The sequence below is a fragment of the Protopterus annectens genome, chromosome 1.part2 (genome assembly GCF_019279795.1).
Source record: "Protopterus annectens isolate FY-2018-M chromosome 1.part2, PAN1.0, whole genome shotgun sequence".
Taxonomy (NCBI): Eukaryota; Metazoa; Chordata; order Ceratodontiformes; family Protopteridae; genus Protopterus; species Protopterus annectens.
Genome location: NC_056727.1, coordinates 1144981177 through 1145008406, shown reverse-complemented (window position 1 = coordinate 1145008406; position 27230 = coordinate 1144981177). Strand labels below are relative to the sequence as shown.

The window sequence follows — 27230 nt, the reverse complement described above, 5'->3', positions numbered from 1 at the left end:
AGGTCTGGCCTCTGACCTATTCAAATATGCCAGTGTTTATCCTGTTTTGATACTGTGTGTGGTTTGTAAGGTGCTACTGTAACATTATTCCCTACTAGCATGGCTGGTTCTCTTTTCACAGTCATGTCATGCAATTCCACAACACTTGCTGGTTAAGGGCCACAGAACAAGATTTGTGTTATGCCATTCCTATTCACCCTTTACATTCACTCATTGTAATGCATGATATATTTCTTTCAGCACCACATTATTGTATATCTGCTGTGGCTAAGTGGTACTTCCTGCAGTCTTGTGAGCCCAAGGTCTGGGGTTTGAGACTGACAGGGGTATTTTATTTTGCTGCTGAGCAGTACAAGGGCCCTGCCATAGAGTGACTAGCTGACAGGGGAATTTTATTTTGCTGCTGAGCAGTACAAGGGCCCTGCCATAGAGTGACTAAGGCAATTTTAAGCAGTTGTAAGCGGGTTTGCGCGGGTTTGCGTGACGCTTAGCGATGCTTAGCTAAGCGCACACATGGGAACACTGGTGCAAATAAGCTAACTACTACTTAAAAGTGCTTACTCCCGCTAACCCCCATGCTAATTTCTTTTAAAGAAAAGAAAATGGGGAGATTTGAAAAAGGGGGCACAAAGAGGGACACACAGTAGGTAAGCAAGCTTGGGATGTGCAGGACGGGTGTAGGGAAGGTCCATAGCTGCCCATTTCGTTAACAGCAACAGCTGTGCATATGCAATGAATTTGGAGTGAAATTTGAAACCTTCCACCCCTGGGAGAGGGGTGAAGACAACAAAGTATGTTGTACTGCCAATTCTAATTATCAGCTTACATGTTTGTCCGATGGACATGTGTGCGAAATGGGCAACTATGTATGGGGCGTAATTTTTTTGTGGGTACAGATTGCCCTTTTTTTTTTTTTTTTTTTTTTTCAGGTGAGAGTGGGAAGTGAGGTAGAGGAAGTAGGCATGTCCAGGGAGGTAGGTTGGGAAGGTAAACAGACAAGATGCATACAGGGGCAATGTATGACACATGGGGTGGGTGAACACAATTGACGGGGTCGGATGTTTGGAAATCGCAAGCCCATGAGCCCACAGATGGTAACAGTGAAACTAAGATCCCCACCCATGGGCAGTCACCACTGAACCTTCACAGCCCCGAGGGTGGCTGTGCTGGGGGCTGCGTAGGATGGGCAGGCTCACCCGTGAGATGCACCACTCTCGCCTCAAGCTGGCGTAGGGGATCAGCGACTGAATGCTGGATCTCCCTACACACCACAGCCCAGACCCTTCGAAGGGTGACAGGTGGCCATTCTCTGCCCACGCTTGCACGGGGGCGATGCGCCCCATCCCCTGCAGCGCTTCCACCCGAAGGTGGCACAGGACCAGCAGAGGAGGGGAGCCCGGGCTGGGCACCAGACCTGCTGGTGCCAGGTGCACTCGCCGGCTGAGGAGAGACACGTGAGTCCGCTGGGACCGGCCTTCCCATTCATTCTGTGATTAGGTGTGTTTAATTATAACAAGCAAAACAGCATTCCAGATTAGTTGTAACAGCATGCAATAATATTCCCATTAACCCAACACACCAAGGGTACAACAGTTGAACAGCAAGCATAACACATGCATATATTGAACCACAGTGGTTATTCCAACAGCATGCAGGGATGTTTGGTAGCAACAGGCCACCATGATTGTGGTGTTTAAACAGGGCACATGCATCAACGTGAATGCAAATATTTATAGAACAATAGGACATATGTCCCAACAAATATTTAAGATTACACATACCCATTGAGGTGTGGAATTGCATGGTTTATGCACAAACAGTAGGGTGTATAAAAAACCTTGGTTAACATCTTATAATGACCTTTTAGTCTACACTACATTCCTAGTGACTGCAAGTGTATATCCCCTACCTGTATTATTACACTTGCCACTATACATTAGGTTGTGTACTGGGTTTGGCTAGTTCAATATATGCCTGACCTCTATCTGACATACTAACTGTCCAGGATGCAGATGTTACTGCTACATATTTCTTGATTGCATTTATATTTCTTTATCTACATATCTGGGATGTTTTCACATGACATTTTTACTTCGATTTGTACAGAACCCTGCATTTCTTGACACACACTCATATTTCTGGGGAGAAAATAACATGCTACACGTGTGCCAGGTTTACTTATTCATGCTAGCCAGTAACTGCTTGTTGTAGACTGTATATATGTTTCACAGCTACTAGTACTTCCATCTCTCACTTTATATGGGACTGCACAACTCTGGGTTACCAGCACCTTTTCAAACAGTACTGTTTGTATACTGCAAGGGTACAACAACATTTCAGACTCTGTGACACAGACACACTCTGGGTTTTAGACCTTTATTAATGACATTACACACTTTTCCACAGGCTCACTCATTTATTTGACATGTTCAAGACATATAATACCTTTATTAATAGGTTAGAACAATATTTTTTCAGGCTCACTCACTTATTTTATATAACAGTGCCTGCAGAGATATTATTCCAGACATATGTTACATTTCTTAATGGGTTTCTCCACTCTTTTTCTGCCTCTCTGACATTTTTATCTGACAGTACATGCAGAGGACTTATTCAGGCAATTTTATGGCTGTATTATTGGACTACAACACTTTCTTTCATGCTCTCTCCCATATTTTATATAACAATACAAGCAGAATAATCACTAACCTGCCTGGTGGTGCAGCCTTAGCAGCCTATCAGCATAGGCTTGCTGATTCGTAGCACGGTCACCTGCAGCTGTAAAGTAAATGAAGGGATATTGAGACATACCTATCCATTATACATACTCCATTACCAATTCTTACATACTGCATTCCATGGCTACATACTCAGTTGTTGGGCATCCCGCATCCCACGGGCCTCCTGTATCCATTGGCTCAGGTGGTCCTGCTTTCGTCTCTTCAGGTCTGCATGGTGGTGACGGACCTGCTCACCAGTCCGAGGAACGCCTGTGGCACTGGTGAGGTCACGAGCTAACCGGTTCCAAGCCTCTGCCTTGTACTCCGTCCCTTGGAACTGCCCCTGCAGGAGTCTTGACTCGTGACGGTCGACAAGGAGCCAAGCTATGTATTTGGACTCCTCGATGCCCCAACGCTGCGCTCGGAAGCATGTTCCCTCTCCGACACCAGACATTCTAACTGCAGATGTGAGCTGCAATCAGTTATGGCGTGTATTCCCGCCTGTGGGGCTTAAATATGCCACATTTCTCACACTTTTTTGTGATTGGCCATTTGGTAAAATTCTCGGCTGACTGCAGACCTGCTTAGTAATGGTTAAACTACCATTTGTACGTATATGAATGTTAATAGTGGCTGTTTCCCCTATGTTGTTATGGCTTAGTGGTTCTGTACTTTGCTTCTGATGCACAGAGTTCTGGGTTTGAATCTTGTCATTCATTTTATTTTCATACTATCCATACAGGCTAGGGGGTGTAGCTGCATTTAAGCAACTTTGCTCTACGTTGCTCCTCGGTGCCCTACTGTGCCCTGGTTGGCGCAGCATGTATGTCCGCACAAACACATTGTGCTGGGTAAAGCACCATTGAACTATGGGCAACTCTATTGCACTGGGTAAAGCACTATGAAACAATGGACAACTCTATTGTGCTAGGTAAAATGCTATTCAACTACGGGCAACTCTATTGCGCTGGGTGAAGCGCTGCTTAACTGCAGGCAATTTTATATCAGGATCCTTTAAAATATTTATTTTGTTCACTGATACATTGACCATTTCATTGCTTTTTGGTAATGTTTAAACATATTTGTCAGGTATTATTTCATATACTGATTTCAAAAATAAATACGAAGGGGAGTGGTGGGACTCAAACCGTGAGTGTGAACGCTTTACCATTACACTATTGCTATTTGGTGTGATTTGCATTAACATTCTTTCTTATGCTCTTCCATGTCAGAATTGTTAACTCTAGCTAAGCAATGGGCACACCTGCGCACACACGCGCAAATACGGGCAGCTATTTTGGGGATTAAAAAAAATATATTTAATGTTTTGCATTTTAGAACTGTGATAGGGGTTTACAATATCAGGGAGTGTGGTGTTGGGTGCAGGGACATTTGAGTAGACTCGCTCTTGTGTGTGTGCTTTGTTTAGTTTTAAAACACTTGCAGGGGCATGGACATTTAGACTGCTTGGCAGTTGGACACACCCCCTGCTTTCTTACACAATCCGTGTAAGACTTACGGTTGAGTCAGCTTGCCCTCATGCATATTCATGGCACGCTGACGTCAAACCGTTCAACTGCAGCCTTGGAGTAAGACTTAAGTCTTACATGGAGGATTAGTGAATCCAGGGGACTATCTTGTGTATCCACTAAACAAATATAGACTTAATAGGACCAACTCTAACTGTAAGTAGATCAATAAACAAAAAAGAAAATTAACAGACTACTGTGATATCAGCATGAAGGAGTGAATTAGCATGTAGGCAGTAATGAAACAAAATCATTTACCAAAATAGAAAAAGGCCTAATGTGGAGTTTTCAGGATCACTTGAAGAGTTGATTTTAGATGGAAGAGGAGGCATTTCTAGACTTTACCACTTCCCATACTAGTACACAAACTTGAAACCATGAAACAGCACCGAAGAGAAACATAACAACATGTTATTTTCAGGAGCAATTTGTCTGTTTTGAAGAATAAGTCATGGTTTACAGGACTCAGAAATCTTTGCAATGACAGCTAACTGTGCCACTGTTATGATCTTGATAATAAGCTGCTCTAATATCATATGTTAATTGAAGGGTAATCAACTGAGAGGGATAAATCCCTGACTGTAGCTAAGGTGACCTAAGTTTTATTAGTGGTTCATTGTCATAACAACAGTGGCAGGTGATGATGGGTGTGCCAGTTATGGCAGTGGGAGGGGAAGAGGAGAAGGATGTAAACAACCATAATCCCTTGAAGGAGTGGAGGTAGTGCAAAGTGTCCTGGAGCGTGGGCTTTCAGCTCACCAAACCACTTGCAAAAAGGAAGGCATAGTAGATCCCTGGAGTGACAAAACTAGCTTATCATGCTGCTCAAATGATAGGTTTAAGGCTATAGAAAATGCTCTCAGCTGCAATCCTGGTAAAGGCATAAACAACCCTCATGGCTACCCATAGGATGGCTCCCCAGCTGGCTATCACCCTATACAGTATCAGGTTATAGACCCTCATATGAAGGATTGAATTGGTTGTGTCTGATTAGGGATAGCTTGATTGGTTTTAGACACAGGGGAAAAAATAGGTAAAAATTTTTACCGGAAGAGTCAAAACTGTACTGTCCCATAAATAAGAACTGTGATGTACTAAAAATGGTAGATGGTTGCACATCATATTGTAACTAAACTATAAATTAAATATTTTTCAGGACCAACCATGGCTGGAATGGCAAATGGGTAACTTTGAGTTAGAGAAGCATTAAAAAGGTTAGTGAAAGTGATGCCGCACATTTAACTAGAGTCAGAAATTTCAGATGTAGGAAGGCATCTACCAATAGTTGTAGAAGCTGTGCTGAAATGGATTCAACTATGTTTTTAAGCAAAATATGAACCCACTTACATACAAAACTAATTTTTGTTACTATGCTGTAATGTATATACTAACATATTTATATAATTGAATATTTTGTATGTTTAGCAAGGAGGTCAGTGGTTAATGTTTGTGTTTCACAGCTCCAGGGTACAAATTTCAATTGTAACTTTCTGTCACTGTCTGTGTGGAGTTTGCATATTTTGCCATGTTTCCATGTGTTCTTCTGGATAACTTAGTTTCCTTCTACCTTCCAAAAGCATGCTCATTAACTTGCCTCTTCAAGCTGCCTTTATATTTTGTAATTAACTATGCTTTTAGGACCAAGGTTGTGGCCAAAAATTTCTAAGGAGGACCATTTCACATACTAACAAATAAGAAAGTCAAATTTGTTCTAAAAATGTAAGTCAAACTAAAACAAAGAGTGAGAAGGTCACACAGAAAAAACAATTAGTAAAAACTAAATGAAAACTCCAGCCAAGCTTGAACTTCCACTGATATTTCTTATGCTTAGTCAAACATTCTGCTTGTGCTGTGCTAATGAGGTCATAACAAGGGCGAAATATGCATATCCACAGCTAGTGGGGTTTGGCTTTATTGGCCTGAAATTGTCCATTGAAACACCTTAAAAAGAAAAAAGTCATGGGCATTCAGAATTGCCATGTAGCTGATACACCTGATGTTCATAAGGGTTATTTGCATATATCCCATGTGCCTCTGATTCAAGTGGTTTGAGAGGTCACTCAGTGGAAGTTCTAGCTTGGCTGGAGTTTTTATTTAGATTTTAAAAATGTAAGTCAAATGATATGAATATTATCTGTTCTTGTTTCCTTTAGAGTTCAGCTAATAATTGGAGGATGCCAACTGTCAGTTTAAAGGATGTATGTCAATGGAGAATATAAACAGCAGCTAGCCTGTATTTCATTTATCAATGCTCCACAAGGGCAAAATGCCTCTGTCTTAGTCAACAGCGAAACATATTTAATTACAGAGCAGAATTAAATTTAAATTAATCTGTTAACAATTAAATCACTTGTATTATTTTTCTGATGAAATGGTGAATGGTGAATACTGACTATTCCAAGGATAATGTGTGGCTTGGAACTTACGTATATGTGGTGCTGGACCTTAACATATTCCTAGGTGGCATCACATTAAACAGAGCTAACCCTCCTTTCTGGTATTATTGATCACATGTCTTATTGTGGGCCTAACTAGAAATGAGTTTTGCACAGATGAACATTCTAGTCATGTGTTCAGTATGGAGGAATAAGACTTCTATTTATTTATGATTACCTGGAAATTACTAATGAGGGACACATAATTATTCTTAATATTCTTTAATGATTAGTGGACATAGAAAGGAAACAGGCTAAAAATATACAATGGCAAGTTTTTAATTAAGGTTAAAGAACACGATGGAACTAATTATGTTGCCTTCTGCCACTTAGATGGTGAAAAATCGAGTGCGTCCATTATTCTACACTCGAATGCGACTGGGGGAGTTTGACCCCCCTGAAATGAATCCCTACCGTGCCCTTGGAATGGATGTAGTACAGAATGATGAACACAGAAATCTCTCCTTACAAGCTGCAATCCAGAGCTTTGTTCTTCTGAAGAATCTTCAACAAACCCTACCCATCAGTCGAAAGTACATCACTGGAAAAACTGTTGCTGTAAGTTAGAGCAATGAACAACTGTTTCCATTTACTAAATGTTATTTGTTTTCAGATGAAGCAATTGTACGACAAGATACTTAATGTTTTAATATTGCATCATGTAATAGGTTTAGGTTTGCAGTCTTTTTATTGGAAATATTGCTGTCATGCTTTATTGCTCTTTTACCTCTGTGTGTTTACATGTTATACTTTGCACCCACGTGCACAGCCTAGCTTTTATAATAGATAATCTGGTCTTTCTAAATCTGTTTTAGTGTGTTATATAGTGCAATTGCTGCAGTCTCTTGGTCACGTATACTGGTGCTTATCTCTGCTGTGTTGAGTACAGAGCATTAATTTAGTAACAACACAGTGTGCCTACCCTTTTCACAAGATATATAAGATTTAAATAAGGGATACTTTTGAACTGTACTCTTTTAAGTAATCACTGCCAGATTCTGAAAGACCTGCCTACATATGTTAGCTACTGCTGTTAATTTGTGTATGTTTCCTTTGTGAAAGACATAAAGCTGAATGAAAGACTAAGCTGTCTGCGCCAACTTTTGCCTAACCTCTAGCAGTAGGCCCACTGTTTAGTTGCTTTGACAGGGGATCATAACCATGTACTGAGCATTGCATGTTGACCATTTAATGCCCAGCTGTTCTGTAAAAAGTCTGACCTTTTTCCTTCGCCTGCCATGTACTGTTTCACTGCTGAGTGTGTTTTTTCATACAATGTTCTATTGGCTAAACATCTGAAAAGTCAGTATGGAACTGTTTTAACATTTTGCCATTACAAATGTAGCAAGAGGAGAACATTTATCAGCTTGAGACCACCAGTCTAGTCATACATCTAGTTGTTAATTAGATTTTGTCCCTCGCAACCTCCCAATTATATTTATCCCGCTACTTACACAATATGGCTGATCAGTCACTTTGTATGCAAACCCAAACTTCCTTCTCCTGGTTCCAGCTGTGAGGGGGTGGGGGTATTAAAATTAACCCTTGGATGGCTGTAGGCTAGGCACTGGGGATATGAGTACTGAGTACTGTGAGTATGGTCAGTGAGCTTGATAAACTTGTTCCCCCTGGTTTACTTTGTTCACGCCAAGCAATATGGCCATTTCCAAGACATGACAAAAACCTCACATTCTCTGTTCTCCCAGTCAAGTGACAGACTGAGTGCATATATAGTGGAGGTATGATGATCAGGGCAAGTGAGTTACTTAACTACCACCTCCTTGGTCACTGCTGAAACAGGACCCATCTGCCCAAGTAGCATATATCAGGGTCAGAGGCAGCATGACAATATGGAAATAGTGACTTACTTTGTATATCTCCTACTGACACCCTAAAAATGAAAGTTTGATTAAAAGAAGTGGTTCCACATGCCGACACGCACATGTGGTGATCCTCAGGGTCATTATTATCAATCTGTTTGCTAACTAGGCCTTGCCTATAACTTAGCTTTTGGACTATGGCCTCAGTCAAGTAGGTTTTTACTTTCTGAGTCCAAATTGCAGTAGTGGAAGTCACACCCTTTTAGAACACATGATCACCGGTCACTCAGAATGGGTATGTAAGGGGCACCATCCTTCATCCTCCATCCCTGAATAAGCACTGCCACATGACTATCCCTTGACTTGGCAACTGTGTCACATTAGTTGGGGTATTGCTCGATACTGTTGTAAAATCAAGGAGTAGTGTTGATATGACAACAGTCAAGTAACCCCTGCAAAACTATTGTGGCCACCAGTGGAACTAGATCTTAGCCGTATTTGTGAACTGAACATCTGATTGCAGCCCTTATCGGTAATTTCATACTGATCAGGTCCTATAGACTAAATGCCTTGTTTGCTAGTTACTGTCAGTTTTCTTAAGTCCTCGTTTCATGTGCTTATTGTCAAGTAGTAGAACATACAAGTATTGAGAAGAGGAAATAGCTGATATGACATGGTACTATCTGTTTCCCTTTCTCCATGCTTGTGTGAGCTGATTGTTAGTATGCATAAGTGGCAGAGATGGGAGATGCAACTCCCTTCATGAAGGGTGTGGGGGTGGGGGTTATGTTCCTGATAAAATGCTTATTTTGTGAGTTTCATAATTTTAGAACTTTAAGCAGTCTTTCTGATCTCTCATTTACTGGTTATTTAAGTGAACTTCATTGTTTGCTGATAAAGTAATCACAAGTGGGGTTTTGATGTATGTAACTTGTGTCATGGCTAGAAAAATGTCAATAATGACTCACTAAACTACCATGTTATAACAGGAAATAAACAATAAAGGTCACCCATCTACCCATGCCTGAGACCCATATGTCCTTTCTAGCCCATATGCCTTTAACTATGACAAAAATGAGGATGTTTGGGAAATAGCTTGTCAGTTTTGAAGTTGCTTCAATTAAGAGCAAGTTCGAATGTGATATAAAGGAGTTGAAGAGGGCCTTATAACCACTGAAAGAAAAAATATGTATATATAAAGTTAGGTGATATAACAGGTAAGCTGATATTATTCAAGAGCAGTCTTGTGCGTGTGCAGTGTATTGTTCATTTTCAGCGCATATATCGTTATCTTGCATTAACTGAATAACTGCTTTAGGGAGCTCTCATTTTATCATTACTTTAATATTACTATCAGGGTGACTGGAATAGATAGCTTAATTAGGTGTCCATCTCCCTGCTTACGTGCATCTTTCAGGTTAATATCTAATATGCCCACATGCTGTCTAAACAGGTTGTGTAAACCCAGGAGACTATCTGCTTTATTTTGCCAAAACTGAGATCTGCTGGGATACTTCCAGACCATCTGTGTGGACTGTCATATGCAGAGCTTCATTTAATTGTTTCATTTTTTTTATTCAGGTTAATTCTATTAAGGCAGACTATATACATGGAGATGTAGGGAGAAATCATCCACAATATAATTCTAGTTACAGATTTGTAGAAGCTAATTAGTCCAATCCTCGTGTGTTTGGTATGTAAGAATAAGCACTGTTACCTTAAGAAAACCCACACAATCACAAAAGCATGCAAACATCACCCACAGAATACCCCATTACTATCACAGAATACCCCATTACTATGGCTGGAAGAGCATGAAGAGTGGCTAACCTACATTATAAATACTCATTTCATTTTGTCCCTTTCTTCCTTCATGGGTGTTCATTCATCTCCTGCACCTGCTCTGAACATTTGGTCCCTTGTCTAGGTCATTCTCACATCTTGTCTCAGCTAGTGTGCTTCCTTAAAACCACATAAACCTCTTGAAATTTGTCAAAATGCTAATAATAATATCAAGTGTCTCAGGTACAAGCAGCATTGCTTATACACCAACATAGTTCCAATTACTTCTGAAAGTTTAGTTTTATTTAATTATCAAACCACAGAATAAAACGACCAACGTTCCAACCATAAGCAGAAAGCAGTTCCAATCAATTGTATTCTTTCCAGACAGCATAAAATTTTATGCTGTCTGGAAAGAATAAAAGCTACCTTCTGAAAAAATTGATTGGAACTGCTTTCTGCTTATGGTTGGAACATTGGTCGTTTTTATTCTGTGGTTTGATTATTTTGCTTTGTTGGCTTTACGTTCCCTTTATACAGCTAGCAACCTTCTCTGTGTGCATTGGATATTTGTTTTTTTATTTAATTATGGTTTTGCTGGGTAAATAGACTAATGTCTGTTAATCATTTCCAGTCTTTTCCCAGTCTCCATTGTCAACAGCAAAGATTATATACAGGAATAATTTAGATTAGCCATTAAACAGCATGTATTGGCAGATAAGATGAAATCAGAGTGCCCAAAGGAAACCCATATGGATGTAGGGAGAACATGCAAAGTGTAGACAATTTATTCAGTTTTCTGTAATATACTTCCAATATTCTTCCACGAATGAGTCCTTCCGTTTTGTAGCCTTAGGTTTTTCCTTGCTCTCCCCCTATTTTCTGTGAGATTCTAAACTATAGTACCTTTGCAGTTCATTAACGATTCAGCCAAGTAGAATATTTTTTTAACCAGTTTTACTCCTGCCACTCAGCACACACAGACACAAACACACACACACTCACACACACACACACACACACACACACACACACACACACACACACACACACACACACACACACACACACACACACACACACACTGTGTTTCACTTGTCTGGGCTAGTTTAGCTCCATCTTATATTATAGTAAGTGTTTCTCTGCCACACTGTAGAGCTGATAACATTGTGTCACACATCTTGGATATCAGAAGTTACCTCGCATCACAGTATCTGTTCATTTTTTTCTTGTCCTTGTTAATGCTTGTAATCGCACTGGCTGAGGCTAGGAATCCCACAGTTCTTTTTTAAACTGTATTCATTAAAAGCATTATCATTTTGTTAGCAAGAAAAGCAAAATAAAAAAAAGTACATTTGACAATATTGTCTGAGACAGTAACAAGATTGATACACAAAACCAGATGGTTAATATGACCACAGCTTTGGGATAAAAAACCCATTAATAAGTCAACAACAACAACTTACTATTTATGAGAGCAGAACCAGCTAAATCTTTCAGCTGTGAAAGTAGTGTGTAGCTGCAGTATTAAAATTACTAAACTAGCTGCTACTGCAATGCATGACAGGAAATGTAGTCTGCTCCATTAATGAGTAAGGCTACATGTAGAAAAGTCTTTACACTTTGCTGTATCATCTCTCAGGCAGCTCGCATGGGTTGCATAAGACATTGCAAATTTTGTACACTGGTGTTGGGCCCCTGTCAGAGGGAGCCAGTACTGAGCTAAATGGGTTCAGTTGACCCAAGGCTGGCCCTGATAATGACTGTAGTACTCACCTTCACAGTTGTAGGAATATTAAACATTTAAGTCTTGATGACTTAGTTCTCTAAGCAGAGCACTATATTGTACACTAAACGTGTGTGGTAAGCAATTTATACACCCTGTTAGATAAAATCTTCAATAGTAAATGAATCACACCTGAACCAGATAATTATATAACATTTAGAGATTGAGTTTTATCCAGACATTCTTTAGATAGTCATTTAAAGGGAGGTTGAATCTGGTGTTGGGATAAGGAAAAGATTGTCTGTTTAAATCAGGTAACAAAATAGAATCATTTCAACAGTGGATGTTTTCCAGGGCTGTGGTTATCCCATTGGTGGCCATTAGAATAAGTGTTATTCACAGACAGCAAACTTCCAGCACTTTGATTCCTTGTTCTGGTCATATGTGTGAAATAAGCTAAGTGCTACATGATACGTTAGTTACCCAAATCCCCACTTCTGGTGAAAACTAGGCTGTTCTAACAGGTTTTCCAAGAGATTTTTAAACAGAAATCTTTATCTTTTGTAGAGCCTACCCTACAAAAGTATCCAAGATGCTGTCGTTGTCTTTTGGCTTTTCCCGATTAGGGGTTGTCACAGCAGAACTCCAGTCTGCTAATGATTGGCAGTAGATTTTCACGAACTCTGAGGTGCCAGCTCGACGTTCAGCTTTCAACAAAGGCACGCCCATTTACGCATGTCTTTCGAATGCCCACCCAACCACGGGGAGGACATGCAGACTCCCCACAGAAGGCAATCCCCGCACTCCAGCGGAGAATTGAACGGGAGAATCTCTTGCTGTGAGGCACCAATGCTACCGCTGCACCACCGTGGAAGTATCCAAGATGTACTAAATCATAATCACAGGTGCTTTACTAAATCATAATCACAGGTGCTTTTATAAACACTTTAACCTTATGGAAGTATTCACTGTACATAACACTGTCAAGGTAGTATAACTGTAGGTACTTATCTAAGCATAAGAACTTCAGGAAACTATTTACATCAACAGGATCACTCAGTTAACAAATGCAATCTTTTGGAAATAGTGATATCTCATAGGAACTGTGCTTAGTGCACATACTGTCCTAAAGGTGCTTGTACAAATATACATGATTTAGTATTTGAGGTTATATGGAAGTAACCATAAAAAACTGAATATGATTGTTTTTAATGGCATTGAATACCTGCAGTTACATTTTTGGTTATAAAAAGCACTTGCAATCTGTTTTAAATTATGTTTGTGGCATAATTCATAAGCTATTACCAAATTTGTAATATCTTAAAATAATTACAACTGTTCCTAGCAGGAAAGTAAAGCAAAATATATCCTTTTAACTATGCTATGCTATATGAATGACTGATGTATTCTAAGTCAAATCTTCCATATTGGTACTCCTTTACTGTCAAGGTGAATTGAACATTTTTGCTTGTGATATTACAGTTTTCATTTTGTTGAATTTATTGTGTAAAAAATATTTTAATTTAACTGATTAAAATAAAGCTTTATTTACTTTATGTTGCTTTTTAAGAAAAGCAAACTCCATATTCCAGCAAGATTAATGTAGAAACTTGGAAGATACTTTATTCGATAATGGTTTCCAGTACCCTTAAAAAACACATTTATTGCATTCAACTTATTGGCAAATAGTATAATACTTTGGGCTCATAGAGTCAAAGAATTTAAATAAAGCTAGGCTGGTGGTGTAGAAGGAATACAGACCTGTCTGCAGCCCAGACTAGTGGGATCAAGTAGCAACTTGGACACCTGATGGAAGCAGCATAACGACTGAAGTGCCCATCCTGGGAAGGAAGGGGCATTCTGTTGGTGGATCTATCATTGTGTCGCAGTGGAGGCTGGGGCTCAATGAGTTGCTAGACTGAGTGTTTAGATGGTTAAAGAAGTATAGCTGTTCTAGGGACTGAGGCTGGAACATCCTCACAAACTGCACCTCACTGTCCACCCAGCCTAATATGCAGGTACATCAGCATACTGGAGAGAAGATATGTGTTAAGGAAAGTCCCCTTAGTGCTCTAATCAGTATATGTGATGCTGTGGTCTTTGTTCTGCTTCATGCCTCTGTGTTCTAGAATGACAAAGACATCCTTGGGGTGGGGGTAATGCTGGTAAATACTGCTATTAGCTAGTATTTCCCAGTTCCTTTCTTTCCTGTCAGGCAGTACCAGGAAGAGGCAGGAACTATGGAAGGAAGAGATGAGTAGCTAATATGGGGAACAGAGAATGTTTCATTTATGAAGGGTTTAGTTATCGGAAGATGGTGCATTATGCAAAGTGTGGACTTTTAACATATGGACATAAAAATTCAGATTTACCTTCTTTTGACTTGGTCTATTTAAGGTACTTTCACATACAGAATTTTTGTTTTGGTCTTGAGTCTTTGGGCGGAGTGGAGTTCTGTATTTAAATCAAAAATTTTTTATGACCCTCATGACCCCTGTTTGGGATAGTGCATATACATTTATAACTGTGTTTTACAAATGACATTTACAAGGGTGATGTAGTTAAAATTTTTGAAAAAAAACTTTTTGTCATGGACATATTGAGAATATGTTTAAGTACATTTGGTTTGTGTATATTGCATCTATGAGACACAATTTCAACTAGTCAATATAATATTCAGGTGGTTTGTCAATATATTTACATTTGTTTAAGTTAAGTTTTCCATTTAATTGTTTATAACATGGTCTAGGCATTCATTATACTGTATACGAGGAACATTTCAGGATGCATCTAATAACTATCTTACTGGGTCTATCTGTGGATAGAAATGACTTACAGGCATTTGGAGTGGGGGACATGAGGGAGAGTTTAATGGACTCTAATGTTAATAACCCGGCCCATATGTGCCAGTTATCTTTTAACAAACTTTTCAAAAGCATGAGAACTCTCCGTAGCAATGTATGGCATTTAAAAATTATTTAAAGCCTATCAGGTGAAAAACATAACACCCTGGGGATTTAGAATACAGCTACAACCACTGGTTGGAATAATAGATGATACCTTAGCTGGGGATTGGGCCAAGGCACAGCAGAGTCCCTCTATGAGGTTTGTTAACATCTTAGTAACCTATTATGAATGAATGATTGAGTCTAATATTCCTGAAGTTAAGCTCCTTTGTGAAGAAGTGAAGGCTTTTGAAGGTGAAACGTTTTACACTACCTGTTTTAACCAACTAACCAAGGACTTGTTATCCTTGGAGAAACAATTGAAAGATAAGAAAATGTCTAAATTTAATAGGGACATGGGTGACTACCAGCAGGGAAGGCCCTTTGGGCCAAAAAGGAGTGTTAAATTTTCCAATGTGGATAATTTCACACTTAAACATAAGAGGAAAAGACATAGATCCATTTTAAAAAAGCTTAAAACTGGTTACAATAGTACTTCAGGGGAAGATTCATCAGCTATAGACCTTGAACACACTCAGGAGTTACCCATTTCCAAAAAGCAATGCAATAGGGAACCCCCTTTAGGCATGGTCAGCATAGGGGTGGAAGAAAGCATAAGCGCAATACGCAATGTAGAAACACTGCTTTGAGTACTGATCACACAACAATAGATGTGTGTAATGTTCATAATATTTCCCATATAGACTTAACAGATGTTGAAAAACAATTGCTAAATAAAGGATTAAACTATGTTCCTGGTTTCTTTGTAGAGGAAGATAAAATTGTTAATATGTTGAGAAATTCTGTCGTATGTTGAATTTAAGACTATTTTTTGGTACTCAGGATACATCTCAAAGAGCTACTGAATTTAGATTTCAGAAATCAACATTTATGCCCCCTATGGACAAACATGTTTCTGTGTTTAGGGATTTTGTACTCAAAGATTTACATTTTAGGATGGATCAATCTAGAATATTGAACTATAATTTATCCCTGGCAGAGCAACAAGCTCTGAAAAAATGACAGAACAACAAAGTGATTGTAGCACCAGATAAGAGTGGGACAGTAGTGGTCATGGATATTTCAACATATAATTCGGAGGCCTATAGGCAGTTAAAGGATACCAGATATTATATGCACATGCCACTTGACCCCACTGTTAGGTTTAAGAAGGGGATTGACAATTTTATACAACAAGCAGCAGATGAAGGAATTATTACTGATTCCATGGCCAATCAATTAGTGGTTAATGATCCATCTAAACAGTATCTGTATCTTTTACCGAAGATCCATAAAAATTTAGATAGACCACCTGTGAGACCAATAGTTTCAGGAATAGGCTCACTTACTGAGCCATTGTCAGCTTATCTTATTCCATCTGAAGCCTTATTGGGATTGATTTGGTCTCGAATGCAGGACACCACACAATTTTAAAAAATAATAGCTGATACACAGTTGGATCCAAACTGGTTGATGTGTACATTGGATGTGACTTCTTTGTACACCAATATGCTGCACTGGGCTGGATTACAAGCGTTACACTATTGGCTAGATAGGGCCAGTATATATCCACTGGGGTTCAATACTCTGTTGATTTGTATGGCAAAGCATGTCTTATCCAAAAATGTTTTTTACTATCAGAATAAGTGTTATTGGCAGATACAAGGCACGACTATGGGTGCATCCTTTGCCCCCATTTATGTCAATCTATTAATGGGATTCCTTGAGGAACATCTAATTTATGACATTAGTCATAATATCTACATGGAGGAAATTGACATCTGGAGAAGATACCTTGACAATTGCTGGATGGTGTGGCGTGCGATAAACATTATTTATTGGAGTTTATCCAATATTTAAATTATAACAAATGGAGCATTGAACTTACATTAAATTGTGACATTACCCAAATTAATTTTTTGGATGTCACAGTTAGCAGAAATAGGGATCATACCCTAGAATCATATGTATTTCATAAGTATCCCCAATGCAACAATGTTTTGCACACTACTAGTTTGCATCCTAGACATATAGTCAAGAACATCCTGAAGTCCCAGTTTTTACTGATTAAACAAATTTGTTCCACCCCGGATAGATATGATGTTTACTAACAGGATTTAGTTCATAGATTTCAAGTAAGGGGGTACAAGGATAGTGATATTATTTCTAAGAATTGGGCATCCACTCAGAATAGATCTAACTTATTGGAATATCTACAGAATATTAGTTCCAACAATGATGTTATCAGATTTGTTACAACATATGGTAGGAATATCGATATGATAAGGGAAACCATTAATCAGAATTGGAATATATTATTAGCTCATGATGACCTAAATAGGATACTTAGTTCTTGGTGTCAGTTCTCTTATCGCAGGTGATGAACATTAGGCTCATATTTCAATCATTATAAACATCTGGGTGAAATTCATCAACAACAAATGACCATGACTAGGGATAAACTAATTGGATCATTTCCATATGGCCATTGTACATTTTGTAAACATACGTTGAAATCTAAACAGTTCACTAGCAAAAACACCAGTCAAGTTTATGACATCAAGTTTTTTGCCAATTGTAATATGGATTGGCTTGTTTATATGGCCACTTGTTTTTGCTCAGCTTTTTATGTTGGCCAGATCTCACGTACTTTGAGAATGAGGATGTCTGAACATTTTAGTGAAGTTAGGAAACACAAGCTTTCTAATGCTCTGTATAGACATACAATTAAACATCAGTCTGTCAGATTTAGTTTTATAGTCATTGATAAAATTCAGGGGGATAGATCCAATAAGTTGGGATGGCACGATCTACTTAATAAAAAAGAAAAGAGTTGAATCATTAAACTGGGTGGCTTATTTTCCCCAGGTCTTAATGACCATTCATAAAACTTATTGAGGGGATGTGTCCTTAATTAATTAATTAATTGAATAGCTCTATATAAAGGATTGTACAATGGTGTATTTTGTATTTGTCACTGAAGAAGGCATTTTGGGGTGCCACAACAAAACTCCTTTGGAATTATTCACTTTTGGTGCTGGTGGTTTTTTGGACATACACATTGTTTTTTGGCCTGGTGCACCAGCCGTACTTGTGAGTTTATTCCAGAACAGAGAATGTCAGTCAGCTTAACTAACAGGATAATTTAACTTATAGTTTGTAAATTTGAGCACTAATATTGCTGAATGCTTAGCTGCATACTTATAAGCACCTACTTTTTGCACAATTTGTTAATTGAAAAAAATCAACAAACATATAAACCATCATTTAAACAGATAGAAACAAATACCTGGGCCTTTATACTAAGTTCTACTTATATAACATACAGGGCATTAAAAATTATTATTTTTTTCAAATAGAAGGTAATCAGTCAGTAGTTAACCAATGTAAAGTGTCTCCATTGTATTACAGTCCAGTCAAATTAGCTTAAATCATGCCTCAGACATTCAAGGTAATCATTTTGACACATATTTGTCCTTATTTTTTTCTTTGCAGTATGAGCTCTTCATAATATTCAATTAATTAATTACTTGAATCCCCCTTTAACTGCTGGAATTAAAAATGTATATCTATCTTCATGTTATATTTGTCTTGGTAACTCATACAGATAAAATAATATAGCTTAATTTAACTTAGTACACAACCAGTCTTATGTTCATAAGTTTATTTATTTATTTTATTTTTAATACCTTACTTGAATTATCACTTAAGATGTAAGCAAACAAACATTCAGATAAAAGAAAACAAACCATATTACCATATTCCCAGTTGCAAACATTATACATAACATGTATTCTTTTGCATATTTATTATCAATTCAGCATTACATAAATTGATCAATTCCTACCATCCCTTAAACTTCACATGCATTTATTTAGGTTGCTGTAATTATTTGTAGAAGTGACGATTAAACCTAAATTACAGCCATCAACATATTTCTTTAGCCATCTTAGTTTTATGACAGGAAAAGAGGCAAATAGGATATTAAATAATAACTGGCCTAACACAGAACCATGAGGGGTGTTTATAGTACATAAGAAGAAAATAAACTTTATCCAGAGACTGTCACTACTTGTTTCTTATCAAGCAAACATTCCATAATCCAATTCATTAAATATGGATTCATATTGACTTTTGTAAGAGTTTCAAAGATTGAAATATGTGGCAGAATGTCAAAAGCATTAGCTAAGTCCAAATATACAACAACAGCAGACATTCCATGATCTACTACATTAGTGGCATGATCCTAAAATTCAAATAAATGTGTTTGGGTAGATATACCAGCAGTAAAACAATGTTGATACAAATCAAGTTTTTGTCATTCCATCCTGTACAATAAGTTCAGCTAGACACCTTTCATAATACCTCCCCAATATAGATGTCAAACTAATTGGACAGAAGTTGTTTAAATCAGTTGTTTTTTCTTATGTAAAAGAGTTGCTACTGATAATTTCCATATCCTAGAGGCAGTACAAGTCCCGAGCAAGGAGTTAAATATATAAAAAAGAGAAATTACTAAATCATCCTTTATTTCTTTTAACATAATTGAAGAACTACCATCTGCTCCTGCAGATGTTTATTCTGGAGCTTATCTAGAGCTTTCCCAGTGCTCGCTAAAGTTATCTCAGAACAGGAAACCTCACGTGTACTTAACATATTAAAGGAAGATCTTTTCCTTTATCCATGGTTATATCAGATAAACGCTTGTTAAATGCATTAGCTATGTCCAAAGACGCTCATAATATAAAGCCATTTAGTTCAACTGTCATGACTAGATTAGATGGCTTCTTGTGAGAGTTAATATACTTGTAATGCATCTTTTTATTACCAGAAGTAGCTGACTTGATTTCAAAATCAATTTTCTCTGTCTAAATTTGGGTTGAAAGGGTTAGCTATTTTATTCAAATTGTTATATTTTGTTGGACATCAATACCTTAGAAATCTCCTCTTCTTTTTCCTATGAAGTCTTATCAAAGACTTATTCTACAAAAATAATTTCTGTGATTTGTTTGTAGTAATGGTAGACTTAATGTCATCAGTTAATATTTTCTCTAAGGCATTATATTAATATTTTTTCATGTGATGACTACAGTCCAGTCTCTTACTTTATTGTAATTTCTGATAAGACTGTAATTAACATTGCTGTTATTATATATTGTTTTCCTTACAGCAAAATGCTTTATAAACCCGATGTCAAAACTTAGAAATATGGTCTAACAAACCTAAAAGCATACCTATATTTATATTTCATATCAAATTTGTATAATTAAACAGCATTAAATCCAATACATTATTATTCCTAGTTTTATCAGTAACCGGTTGTATCTAATTATGAAAACATACCATGTCAGTAAACTTTCCTGTGTATTAATTCTTAGTGCAGAATCATTTTCATACCCTAATAACAACATTTTAGTCAGTTTTATTTCTTCTTGGAATGTGGCAGACATAGATTTTTTAAATCCTTATTAAAACTTTTTAAACTTGAGCATGACTACTATATATGTTCCTATGTGCTTAATATCCCTTCTTCATACCACAAAGGGAATCTGTATTGAAGGATATCCATCTTATTACACAAACAATCCCCACAGGTTTCTGGATAAATCACAGTTTGAATATGAAACTATATAAAAAGAAAAACTGGGAATCACATAGAAATGACATTTCATTCACAATATGTTTAAAAACAAAGGCTTGATGCATTTCTTCAGGTTTTCTAAAAAATTGCATAACACACAACTTTTTAAAACCCATATTATGTGACAATAAAAACACAGATCAGAGTCATGATATATACTGCTCATATCAATAAAGAGAATATCTCAAAATTCAAACTGTATAATAAGAAATACATTATCTTAAAACATATTCTGAACATATCCAAAACACAGCATGCAATTTAATGATTTAAAATGTGCATTTAACACAGGTTTGATAGAATATCTCTTATTCAAAACTGGAGGTCTTGTAGCATTGAATTCAGTGATCCATCAATATCCGGCAAATTCAGTTAAATAGTTTGAAATATAAACCGAAGAAACATTATTCATGAAGAGAGCAACAGTTAATTCACCCATCTAAATAGACAAAATCTTGCCTGAACAGTTATTCATTAATAACTCAAAACAAATCATCTGGGTACCACAAGTTATTTTTTCTGTTTACTCCACCACATATAGTGAAAGCATAAAGCGTAATAATATTTACATTATACTAGTTTAACTAAAACATGGCATGACCTGGCTTAATTTAGCAATTGGCTCTTAAACTACCCAGAGGAAGTCATAATATTTTTTTCCTCAGTAAGGCCTTCAAAAGTACTTCATGTTATTGCCAATGTAGTTATCATGGAATCATTTCATTATTATAAAACACTGAAGATATGCATATTATTCACTTCTATCAGGATCAGAAGGAAGTGAGAACTTATCCCAGTCTCCATAATCCATTTCTCTTCTCACCATAATTTCCATTTAAACTTTAATCATCAACTAATGTACACAGTAAATCAATTATTTTGCCTGTAAAAATCCCTCAGAATGAAGTTGCATTAACTTGTAGTTACTCCTATTCAAGCTGTTCTCTTAGAAAAAAGTATGGGTGCCTCCTACTGCCTCTTTTCATCCAACTTCCTGCAAGTTAATAACCATTGTCCGTTTAATAAAATATTCTTTATATAATAGCAGTACTTTAGTGAAAATATTTTTAAACCTTTAGCCCAACAAATTTGCAAACTACTGATAATCAGTATATAGGCACTCTGTCATTACTTCATGTAGCTTGTTTGGCCATACTGTGTGCAACATTATCTTCCCGCATCTTATGACCTACAAAAGTCACTAAATTGTAATGCCAAACTGATCACCTAAACATAATCAACATATTTAAAGTAGAAAGCTTTGACTTTTCATTATTCTCTAACGTTGCCCCCTTTCCCACCGAATCCTTTAAAATCGTACTTACGAATAGCTCCCAGTATTTCTGTCAAATCAGCAAAAGCCTCATATCATACATACACTAGGTAATTTGATGCTGATTGTCACAGATAAAATATTTGTAGCTATAGTGCTCTTATTCAACATCATCAGTTCTAAAAATTGTAGGCTTTATTACTGAGTATGTGAACTATAATGATTATTGAACAGATTCACTTATCTTAAATCTTACAAATGCTTCTGGACTCCAGACCAAGAATGAAATCCACTGTTTTTACTCTGTAAGTCTCAATTCTCACCAATATATATCTCAGTTGCCTCATCATTCCTGCTGTACCACTAACAAAATATCTGAATATTTCCAGTTTTAATCGCTTCCAAATACAAAATAATCCATCTCTCCAATTTGTCCTGATCAAAAGCCACACAATCTTGCCATTTTTCCTTTTCCATTAGTAATACCATACAGAAGCTATCACCAAAACAACAAGCGGCACAAACAAGTAAAAAAACTTGTTACTATCCAATGTTAAACACTTTCATCCCTCTAATCACAGTTCTTCATCAGAACAAAAACAGCACACTGAAACAAGCCTTTAAAAACGAACTTCATCAGATACATTTAATTAATCCAATAAGAACTGTACTTTTGTTAAAAAGGTAAATAAGCTATGCTCTCTTAAAAAAACATTGTCACTAATGAACAGTACTACCAACTAGTAAATCACATCAGAGTGAAGGAAAATGAATTTCTGTCATCATCCACTCATCATGTTAATACATGAAAAACAACATCACAGCCATCAAGTAGCATATGATTTATGTTTGAAAATACTAGGTATAGATATGGATTCATTAAGTCCTGGCTGGTAATATACATTCAGTTTACTTAAAATGTCCCATGATTCTTTACACAGTTGGGTAAAAGGTTTCAAAATATGCTTGTCAGTATAATGGGGTATGTTTTTGAAAATGTATATATGTATGATATTAAGCATAAGAACTGTAAAAAATGCTTTATACAAATACATTTAGAATTACCCTACACATTTTTTTCTTTTTATGATATTAGAAAAAACTGAAAAAAATCCAAGGGGAGGTCCCCGGATAGATTTACTTGAATATAGGGAGTTGACCTGACAAATGAATAGCTTCTGATATTGATAACTTCCCTTATCTCTGGTTTTCATAAGGTTACTACCCCTGTGAGGCACTAACCACCCTTTGGCCTCATCTCCTTGATGCCACCTCAATATAATTCATTTTGACTGTCTATGGTCTCACTTGGTACATTGCTGAATTCTTCTTGAAAGTAGAAGCTAAACGTGTTTCATAAAGAAGCTTCTAATAGACACCCCCAAGAGACCATCTTCAGTTGTTTGGCCTCCTAGATTTGTCCATATGTTGTTGTGTCCAGTGAATCCAGTTCACAGCCAAATAGTAGGTATTTCGTAGCTCTGCTTCCTTAATTGCCAAGGTATCTGTGATGCACTGCCCCAGGTCTTTTGTCAGTACCAAGAAGGTCATCATCACCTTTTGGTCCAAAGCATTTTGGTACCATGTAGATTTGTGAGTCTGCTTGTCTTTGAGCATTATGTTTCTTATGGACAATCTGTAATTTGTACAGATGGACAGTAACTACTTAACAATCAGGTTCAGATCTGGAAAACCCTTCTTCCCAAACAAATATTTCCTTGTATCTCTATTATTTGCCATTATGAGAGTTGTTTTTCTATGGACAGCTTAATGGGGTAATGCTGGCTATAGAATTCATTTTGGTAAACCAATATTCAAATGTTAGCAACAAACATACTATAGTCATTGTCATTGACAGAGGGCAGTTTACCTGGCCACTCTCAGAAGTATGAATACCATGAGTAGTACATCGTTAGAAGAGTAGCAGACCATCTAAGTAATGGGCGTGGCTGCTGTACTCTTATTTATCTATGTGCTAAGTATCTCTGTGAGTGAGTTTGTCAGTGCACTCTGTTTATGAATGTTCCAGAATTTGAAACTTGGCTCTCAATTGTAGGAGTGGTAGTGTCAATCATGTTTTGGAGCTCTCTATGCACATTATATAATTTTTGCTGTTATGAATATTATTCTTCATTTATTTTCCACACGGACACTGCGACATTGTAGACTTATTATGGCAAAACTGAATATGACATACATCTCTAAGCTGTGGACCCGGATACTTCCTGGCCTCTTTCCTCAGCTGGCCATGAGGACATATTTTAGTGCATCATGGCATGATGGTATTGCAAAGGTAAGGGTCATTCTTGAGTCATTTAGTGCTACTTTTGTCTTACTCCACAGCAGCATAACTGTATGTGGTTGTCCTGTCTCCTCCAGGTCTGTATAAATTTCACATAAATATCCTATGTTGGCTCAAGATTATTTCAGTCTGATATGCTTTACTTATTTTTATAGATCACGCTGGCATTCCATGTTTAGGTGTGATGTACAGCACCTCTGTGATATATAGTCATGTACATTACAGAGCAGAAGGACGGGTCCTCATGGATACGGAAAACATGGATATTTATATATTCTGAGGGGGCAGCTGTGGCTGAATCCTGACAGAGAGCTCTACAATTATTCTTACAAGGGAAGGGACTCTAAACAATGAACATTATTGCATATCATTGTCGAAAGGAGGGACACTTGACAATGTTTTTATTGTAAGTGAGATGAGGAAGTCCTAGATATTTAGCACTGTAGTATTTTATGCTGAGGGTGAAAGATGTCTCAAAACAAGCATTATTGTCAGTTGTACTGAGATGACTACAACACTACTCTGCAGCTGTCCTACACCTTCTCGTTGGCAGTAGTGGGTAACACTCAGGGCAGAGGCTACAACTATGCCACCTGGGTGTAATATATTCATGGCACAGGCTACCAACACAATGCAGTAAGGTCCATAGTACATATTAATTGTATAGCTCATGAGTAGCTCATTGGTGAATTGCAAGCTAAGACAGTTTTGCTGGGAATTTTATTGATAAAATTCTGCTGTTACAGTAACTTCCTTATGAGGCGTCTTTGTTATTTTTTAAACTCCTACATTCTGCATAGGTTATTGCCCTGACAGTGGAAGCTCTCCTTATCTAAAGTTACTTTGTTCATTTATTAAGAGTTAATGGAGAGCTGTGACTTTTGTCAGTATAAGCAATGCAACCTCTTCATTTCTGAACTGAGAAAGAACATCGTTAGACAGGAATACAAAAAATTTAGAGATCAGTTATTAATTATTATATGTCCAGTATTTCAGAGTTGTAGCAAAAGTTCAGATCATTTAGTACATGTTAGGTACCAGCATAATTCTATTTGCATTTGGAAATTCATACTTTCTGTTCTCATTGCACTCTGTATTGCCAAAAACAAGCAGAAGTTACTCCACAGAAGATTGGAATCCACCTGCCTTTGGCATTCATTTGTTTATTTAATTCATTAATATATATATATATATATATATATATATATATATATATATATATATATATATATATATATTTATATATATATGGGTCTACTTCATATGACCTAAATTTCATATGACCGAAATTCATTTGACTGAGACCAAATGATCTAAACTTCATTTGACCTAAAACTCATTTCACTGACAAGGAGCACTGGCAGTCTGTATAACACTGTAAGGCAAGTAAAAGGTATATGCCCTGTTCCCCACTATAGTGTTGGGGGTGTGTGGGTGGTGTAGCCCCACACAAAGTTCAGTTTTACTGAACAATATGAAATCAAACCACAGAATATATAATCAAACTAGGTGGGGGGCTATGCCCCCCCATACTCCCCTAACTATATATTTTAACTCTGGGATTGCACTACATTGGGGAACAGAGTATATACATTTTACCTGCCTTACAGTGCTCTACAGACTGCCAGTGCTCAATATCAGTGAAATAAGCTTTAGGTCAAATGAAATTTAGGTCACATGAAGTATATATATATATATATATATATATATATATATATATATATATATACATATATATATATATATATATGTGTGTGTGTGTTATTTTATTAAAAACAGAACTTCTTCAGACTACATAATGAAGACCGAACCATAAATTTAAATACAAAATAATAACTGATCATGTGACAGTGCAACCAATAGGATCAATGTTACTTAATTAACTAATTGATAGTGAACTAAGTCATAAAGATCAAGAACCAACTAAAACCTTTGCAGTATTAAGAACACTTAATTTTAATAGACTTATTGAGCCCTGGAGCCCTATCCGCATTTAGTCTAATTTGCCAAGCTGATTCTCGACACTCTAAAAGTGTCTTAGTATCACCATAACAAAAGCATTAACTGTAAATGAAAACGTCTTAAACACTGCTCAAGCAACTGCATGCTTGGGCTATGCATTATTTAAATCTTTCTTTTTCAAGACCAATGAGTGATCGTACACTCTCTTCCTCAAACTTTACCAATGTAGAACGAATTATATGAATCACATAAAGCCACATAAACAACAAACCTCGAATTACAATAAAATCTGGAACAAGAATTATCTGTGATATTACAGTGTGTAAAAATCAGTACAGATTAATTACTCATAAAACGACATTGTCTACATCTGCTACAACTAAGTGTCCTGCCAATAGTGACCTTACCAGAATCATTCTGAACAGAAACTTACTGCTCCAAAATCGTCTTCAAGTTAGCAGACCTTTTAAAAGTGAATAAAGGTCTGATACCCAAAACAGCTGTCAAATCTGAATTCCCAAGTATAACTTTACAATTCTCAAAAATAATAATTTTGATCACCTGCATTTCATTAGAAATGGGAATCGGAAAAATCAAACTTAAAGTCAGCATGATTGGCTAAACCTCGACCAGCACCCCCACCATTGACCAAGCCAGTGCTAACACTCTACTTGCTGAAAACTGGACGAGCTTTAGTCTCTCTAAGCAATGAAACCTCTTCCACAATGGTATACAGCCAATCAGCTTTGTAATCCCAGTCCATAAAGAATTTCTTTAATTCATTAACTTCTTCTAGAAAGATAGAATCAGTAGATGTTAATCTACTTAATCTATTCAGTTGATCTTTCACAACACTTCTTTTCATGTGTGAAGGGTGCAAGATATCTCTATGTAAATATTGATTGATGAAAGTTTATTTTCTATAAATTCTACTTATAAAGGACTGGGTGTCACTATCATAAACTAAATTAGTATCCAGAAACTTCAGACAGTTACCTACACCACAGACAGTGAAATTCAAAAAATCTTTAGTTCTATTAAGATAATCTACAAACTGTCTAAATTTGTCACAATTACATTTTAAAAGGAAATACA

The 27230-nt window shown here is 36.9% G+C and overlaps 1 protein-coding gene across 1 annotated transcript in view; it reads left to right on the top strand.

Moving 5' to 3' along the window:
• The window catches only part of LOC122792265 (probable beta-D-xylosidase 5), a 970913-nt gene that overhangs the window by 524410 nt on the left and 419273 nt on the right, over window positions 1-27230 (top strand). The window contains exon 9 of the mRNA XM_044060016.1: window positions 7018-7242. Coding sequence (XP_043915951.1) covers window positions 7018-7242 — 225 coding nt within the window. The remainder of the gene's footprint in view (window positions 1-7017; window positions 7243-27230) is intronic.